The 7,428-nt window shown below is 41.2% G+C and overlaps 2 protein-coding genes across 2 annotated transcripts; one reads left to right on the top strand and one right to left on the bottom strand.

Annotated features, from left to right (window-relative positions):
* Positions 1-2,539: 2,539 nt before the first annotated feature.
* On the bottom strand, positions 2,540-5,498 carry LOC125761622 (lanC-like protein 3 homolog). The gene is made up of 3 exons (XM_049422938.1): positions 5,077-5,498; positions 4,776-4,966; positions 2,540-4,698 (listed from the first exon to the last, which is right to left on the bottom strand). Exons 2-3 carry the CDS (start codon positions 4,945-4,947, stop codon positions 3,638-3,640), a joined length of 1,233 nt encoding a protein of 410 aa, XP_049278895.1. The 5' UTR covers positions 4,948-4,966; positions 5,077-5,498; the 3' UTR covers positions 2,540-3,637.
* Positions 5,499-5,670: 172 nt separating this feature from the next.
* Positions 5,671-6,928, top strand: LOC125761628 (GTP:AMP phosphotransferase AK3, mitochondrial). The gene has a single exon (XM_049422951.1). The coding sequence runs from the start codon at positions 6,054-6,056 to the stop codon at positions 6,702-6,704; it is 651 nt and encodes a 216-aa protein (XP_049278908.1). The 5' UTR covers positions 5,671-6,053; the 3' UTR covers positions 6,705-6,928.
* The last annotated feature ends 500 nt before the right edge of the window (positions 6,929-7,428 follow it).

The raw sequence follows: 7,428 nt of genomic DNA, 5'->3' as shown, positions 1-7,428 counted from the left end.
TTGTTTTAAATCTCACCGTACAAAAAAATATTGCTCAGTATATTCCAACTTTTTTTCACCATTACTTCGCATACACCCTAGGTAAGATATTGCTTCAATGGATCGATATGTGTGGAGAGCAAAGTTGTTGAAAAAGTCTTCGACCTGCAACGGATTCTGGGTAATGAAATTCCGTCGTGGTTGTAACACATCTTGTATCGCACGTTTTTCTGAAAACAACCAGGCGTCCGCTTTACTTCACGCTCGAGATCACAGTGACAGACGAAGCAATCGTGCACCATATGAAGCACAATTGTTTGATAATTCAGAAGAAGATTTAAAAATTTACTAACTTTTTACAATAATTATGCATCTAAAACAAATAGGCAATGAAAAAAAAAGAAATTTATTGTAACGAAGATAATGAGATTTGTTTTAACCTTGTTCGCTTCGGTTTCAAGTATTAATATCTTAAAAGGGAAAAACTAGATAAAAGAGGTGATTTTTTTTAATCATAAGCTTTACTCTAACTTCAAAGGTATCACTTTCCTTTCTTTTTTTGGCACACCACTGTGAACGCATTCAACCCAAAACGCAGCCGCGAGTAAAAACGCTGAGTTCAACGAACTCGCTAGCTCCCGAAAATTCCCCAATTTTGGGAGCTCAATCACTTCGCCCCTAAAAAGGTTTTCATCCCTTATCGACCTGCTTCCCGTCCGCCCCGTCCTGCCAAGCACGGTTCCACACCTTCGGGGTGTCATTTTCGTCCATACCATACCGTACCATACCGGGAGTACCACCGATCAGGCAAAGGAGACGCAAAACCTCACGCTGATAGCCTAGATGTACGCACGGTTTTTGCTGTTGAGAAGCATAATGTTTCTTGTGAACAACGACCCATTAAGGAAGGCAGAAAGAGAGATGGAACCATATTTACGCATCTTTCTGTACCGCTCGGCCCCAGACCGTGTTCTTCCGCACCATATCTATTTATGCCACTAGCGGCGGGGAGGAAAAACAACGTCGCACATAAGCCTCAACATAAAATCCTAAGGGAGTGCAATGTAACGGATCCGGGCGCTTCCCCCAACCACCGCCAAAAAAACCCTCGGCTAAAGCAATTCGAGCGGGCGGCAGGCTAGAGAGTAAAAGTATATGTTTAACCTAGTTTCGGTACGATGCGTTGTGCCAGGAAGCGGCCAGTTTACGGAGGGATTTTCACTGACCGGGGAATCAGTTCTCCAGTAGCGAGAACGCTATCAACCTCCAAACATCCCAACTGTGCTCAGTAAAGCAATGAGGGATGAGGGACACTGTTGCTTCGTAACCACTTTTGATGGAACTTTTTTTTTCTTTTTTCGTACAGAATGGCTTGATGGAACTTTTTATCATGAACGAACCTGTGTTCTTTTTCTTAATACAAGGTAGCTGCGTTCATAGCGATATAAGAAATTCCTTTTAGCCTATTTGAAAATTACATACATTAAACAATAAGTCATCTTTTAGTAAACGAAGAGCATTTTTGTAAGTAGCCAAATTTAAACTTGAGCTTTTTTTTACATATTTTACAAATAATACACATGGTAGTGAATGTTAAAACAAAAAACAAAAGGAAATAAATTTACTTATCATAGAGAAAACTGCGTAACAAATGTTGCTTTTTTTATTTCATTTATTTATTTAATCCATTCCTTTATGCCTGCCGTAAGACAGCACATAAAACACTAGAGGTAATTTAAACATAATATATAACTATTAAAGTAAAATTAAAACTTAGACAAAATGGGAAGTTCATGGAAGTAAAGATAGAGAAGCTCAATGATCAGGATAGAGAGGTTAAAAGGGAAATGTAAGAACGAACGACCGAACGAATGAATGAATGAATGAAAATAGTAGTATAACAAATATCCCTAAAATGAATAAAAAAATGTATCTCCACGATATTTGTAATTATGATGTTTGTATTAGGCAAAATATTTGAAATATTCGCTTTTTAATTGGAATGATTGGAACGAAGCAACAAACTCGAGGTCGTGGAATTGCCCCAAAGCTAAGCCTCGACTTTAGTTTGGAACAATTACAGTAATTGTACATTCGCAAAATATTAATTGAAAATTTCAAACAAGTTGCTATGGCGGATCCCTAGAGCCATCAGACACACTAATCATCTTCAGGCAAATGAAAAATAAAACTGAATTTGCTTTGCTCCAAGACTGTTGAGTATTAAAGAAAAAGTGATAGAAAATAAGTCAAAATTGCAACTTTTTTTCTGTGGCCCAATTGTTTTTAACGAAATATGATGTGAGATAACCTTCAATAGCCACTTATACTAACAAAGTTTAAGAAATAAGAATAAAATGGAAACTTTAGTGCATGCGCACATAAATATACAGTTGGCTCACGGAACGCAGCCATCAGTTAAATAAGCACGCAGCCAAAAAGTATGCAAAACGCAGCCAGATGGATTTTAAATCGTAGCATAATGAGGCAAATAATTTCCAGTCATCAAATTTCTCTTGATTGTTGATTACAGATGAAAGAAGAAAACTTTACAGGGCCGTATTGTGTCGAATGAACATGTCATATGATTAACTTTATTTCATCCCAAAAACGATATATCAGCAATCGTCAATTTTAATTCAATTACTTAAACTTACAGCAAACAGGACAAACAGCCATGATTCAGATTCTTTTCCATCAACCGCACACAAGACAACGTTCACCGGCTAGCTAATGATGTGTTCTAAATGCTGACCTAAAGACCTAATCGCCTAGACGGTACGGTAGAAACCTACTCCAACCTACGCAAAGGACACGCATACACGCAGCAGTGGCGCAAAGTGTGTTCATTTTTAAGTAACGATTATTCAGATACCTGATGATTTCTCCCCGATACTGTCCGACTCGTGGCAGCCATCCGGTCACTTACATATGTTTTTCGTTCGTTAGAAGCAGTACGGTTCATGTGTTTCTTTTTTTTACAGACTAGGATAAGATAAATTACTTACGAATCACAACTGCAACGTGCCACGGTGCACAAAGTACAATAGTATTTACTGGTTTGGCTACGGGTCGGTTTTTGTTTATCATTTGCAAAATACTTTTCTGGTATTTCCATTCTCTACTCTTTCTGCTGCTTTTGCTAGAGCACTACTAAATGGCAGTTTGTTTGGTTTTTATTTTGCGTCCGTCCGATAAGCGATAGCGAACCACACGGTGGCCATTTAGTGAAGATGTCTTTTTTATAGTCTTGCTGATTGATGTCTATCCGCTTTCGTTAATTTGCATACAATGGTTCCCTCCGTATGATAACACTCAGTTTCAGAAAATTCAGAAAGGGTTTGAGCACATTAGATGACACCAGACAGGGTGGACTACCGTGAGTGTTTTGTTTTTTTTTTTTGCTTTTATCCAACATGTTTTGTGCTATGATGATTTCTATGCTACTACATATTCTACTGGCTCGTTGCGAGCACGTGTGTATCTGTTTCCGATCAACTACTACAATATCCTTTCGATGTACCGACGAATGAAATGTCGTCACCACGTGCTCTCCTCGCAGGAAGACGACTCTAGTGATCGTAAACACGGCACACGACCTATACACGCCCGTTGGAGCGAAATTGCTGTTCGGGATATAGTCCTACATATTTAAAATTTAGAATTTCTTTTCAAACACATCCATAAATGGGAAGGCGGCCTTTTCGGGGCGCAGCAGATCGATCAGAAAGCACACCGTACCAGCGTAACCCTCGTACAAGCTGAACGGGCAGTCCGGGTTTCGTGCGTTTCGAATGAATTCCTCGTGCGTTAAGAACTCCATAAACTTCAGAGCCCGATGCAGATACTTCGGATCGGACGTTAGCCGGTAGAGCAACAGGAAAACGTACCCGCTGCCCGCCACTCCATGGCAGATGCCAGGACCTTTTCTCAGCAGCCCTTTCCGCCAGACTAAGTCCGCGCTCCGGATGCAGGATTGTAAATAGCGCTGCTCTTGAAACACAAGATATGCTTTGGCCATCAGATACACTATACCGGCTGCTCCGTGGCACCAGTGCACAAGCGATTCGCTGCGTGTGCGTCTGACGCAATCTTGCAGCGTGGTCGGAAAGTTACCCTCGCTGTCCTGCAGTCCGAGCAACCCGTCGACCGTATTCTTCACTAACGACATTTCCACACTGCTCAGGTTCAGCTGCAATGGTGACTCGAGCAGCATATGCATGATCGCCGAGGTGCCGTGAGCGGCCCCGAGGTAATCGTCCCCATAGCACTGATAATAGAGAGGTAGAAGACCGTTCCGGTGGCGTTTGCCACTCTCGAGGATGATGGCACAAATGACGGTGAGGATTTCCTGGGAAAAGAGTTTACGTTCGATGGTCTGGTGCAGCCAATAGACGCCAGACAGATAACCAGCCCGGCCGAAAAGTATCTCATCGCTACCATTCTTGTTGAAGTCGAGCCGCTTGCAAACCTCAATACCGGTTGCGAAGCAACGCAAATCTTCGTCCATCTCTTGCTTGGCATTGTGCCGATGGGCAATGGCTGCAGAAACCGCATACACACCTGCATTGCCACACAGAAACGAGCAACGTTCCTCCGGTCGTCCCGCATACCGTGCAGCCAGTGCTTTGGCATTTACTATGTACTGCTTGGCGTACTGCAAAGCTTCCTGTCCGAATATGCCGGCGTCGTGCAGCTTCAAGAACATGTAAGCGATGCCTGGAACAATAAGAAAAGAACGAAATTTCATAAATGTTCGGCTCGAATCGGGAAGTTCGGCCAAATCGTGGTACTACCAGCATCGCCCACGTATAGGTCACCGCGCTGGTCTGTGTTACGGTCGGGTTTGGTGTTTTCAACTATCAAATTAACGTAGGACTGTATCAATCCCTTAATGTGGTCATCGCATCGCTGAATCGGCCCGCCCCCATAATCCGGAAACGGATTGGCAAAGTATCTAGTGCCCATAGGGAGATTAATGCGGTGGCTGGAAAAAGAGGCGGATGTCGACGGATGCAATGAAAACTGTTGAATCGCGGAGCGTACCCATGCAAGCCATCAAGACCTGCTATCGTACACAGCACACACTAACATTACCTGTAACTAAAAGAAAGCACAACTTTTATCTGTCCCAGCCACCAACGTTTATTCTGTTTTCTCTGCTTTCCTTTCCTATTTGCTTTTTTCTGGGTTTTCCGTTTTTGTTTTTATTTTTCACTGCAGTCACCTCTGCACAATGGCTGCGTGAACGGACATTGTCATTCTTTTCCAAAATGACGTTTTGTTCAAAACATTTTTGTAAAAATAAAATATGCAATAAATTGTAATTATTTTCGCAGACAAACCCTTGCCATTTCCATCAATAGTTTTTTAAGCACAAAACGGCAATTTTTCGTACCACTATAAATTCCCAGTAATGATGCTGAAGTTGGACAAATTACGTTTGAAGCAACTGGATTTTAGCTAATGTTAACCATTAATCCTTTTATTTAATGTATGACTTAATTTAAAAAACATTCTTAATTTCGATCAAAGTTTTACACCATTTTTTATGTTATTGAAAATATGAGAGATGAACAATTTTGTTTGGAAAGTACCACCGTGAACTATGAGCCAACTGACAGTCAAAATTAACTGTGGAATAACATGAAGGGCTCAAACGCATAAACACAATTTGCAGCTTACTTATAGATTTACGGGAATTTTATCAATCAAGTGTTTTTCCCGGCATTCCTGGGATTTTCCCAGCCAGAGAAATTTTACTGTTACAATGAGATTCCAGTGTTATGGTAATGGGCAATGCAAAATAATTGGAACACAGCATCCCTGTAGCGCATGGGTGGATAGATTTAATCACATCCGTAATCAAAATCAAAACATTGCTCCTTTCATAGCACACGAGAAAGCGGCATTGGTTCCAAAGTGCACTGATAAAAGAGCGTACCATATGACACTGGGCAATAGCCATGCTTGCCTGAAAAGGTTTCCGATCGTGTGTAGTGAGCGACAGGTGACTTTTTATACAATTTGTAGTTCATTAACTGTTTGTCACTAAAACCGTGCACAAAACCACAATGGCTTGTGGGAAGCTGTTTCGTGCAATAATCATGGGTGCACCTGGGTCCGGCAAAGGTACCGTTTCCGGACGAATTGTGAAAGCGTTTAACCTGAAGCACATCAGTAGCGGTGATTTGTTGCGATCGAATATCGAGAAGCGTACGGAGCTGGGGTTGATCGCCGACAAGTACATTCGAGAGGGCAAACTGGTGCCGGATATTTACATAACGAAATGCATATTGAACGAACTCGAACAAATTCAATCCTACTCGTGGCTATTGGACGGATTTCCTCGCACACGTGAACAAGCGGATGATCTGTGGAACCAGGAACGTATCGATTCCGTAATCAATTTGGATGTGCCTTTTGATGTGATAATCGAACGAATTCAAAGCCGTTGGGTGCATTTGCCTAGCGGACGGGTGTACAATGTAGGGTTTAATGACCCGAAGACACCGGGTCGTGACGATATCACCGGTGAACCCCTGAGCCAACGACCAGACGATAATCCGGTGGCTGTGAGGAAACGGTTAGAAGTGTACGATGCTTGTACGCGCCCAATAAACGAATACTTTGATAAGAAGGGTGTGCTGGTTACATTCAAGGGAAGCACCACGGACGAAATTTGGCCACATGTGAAAAAGTATCTCGAAACAAAGGCACAGTGAAGAGTGACGTGCTAAAGTATATCCCCAAAATTCCATTCCAAAATTCCCACATGAAACATACCGGCACAATCAAGTTGCACAGTAGTAGATAAGATAAAAAAGTGTACGATACCATTATATCCCAATCATGCCTCGAAGAAGTAATTCGACTGTAATTCCACTGCGATGACAATAAGCAATTGTAGAGTAATGTTGAATAAAAGAATAAGGATTGTATGCAGAAAGATTTTTGGTTTTGATAAATTTGATCCAAGGAAGGAAAATGAAAGCAAAAAAGTGACAAAGTATGAAACATTAAACTGTATTATTTTCACTAAATGACTGTCGGATTTTGAGTGTGTATGATTCGTGTAATAGAGCGATAAATGATGTACCCATTCATTTTCAGCATTGCATCATCAGCTTTGCTCAAAGTGGATGGGAACTACATGCACGTTCTTGTGCAGGATTTCAACTATAGGACTCCAACAAAATACTTCAGGCTGAAACATTCCGTCTCTCTGTGAATTTCAAATCCTCATTTTAGCTTGTATGTTGCAAAGGAAAATGATATCGTTTACGCGTTGATCTACAGTCACTGAACATTCAACAAACAGTGTCAAATCGTATGGAAAATGTTTTCGATAAACATTTTTGCTCAATGAAAAACAAACCAGTTTGTTATCGATTGATTGATAATCAATTTTCAAGGTTATTAATTGATATTTTTCCATTACGACGGGCA

Source organism: Anopheles funestus, chromosome 2RL, assembly GCF_943734845.2.
Source record: "Anopheles funestus chromosome 2RL, idAnoFuneDA-416_04, whole genome shotgun sequence".
NCBI classification, from domain to species: Eukaryota; Metazoa; Arthropoda; class Insecta; order Diptera; family Culicidae; genus Anopheles; species Anopheles funestus.
Note: the sequence above shows the minus strand (reverse complement) of the source record. Positions and strands in the feature narration are given on the sequence as shown.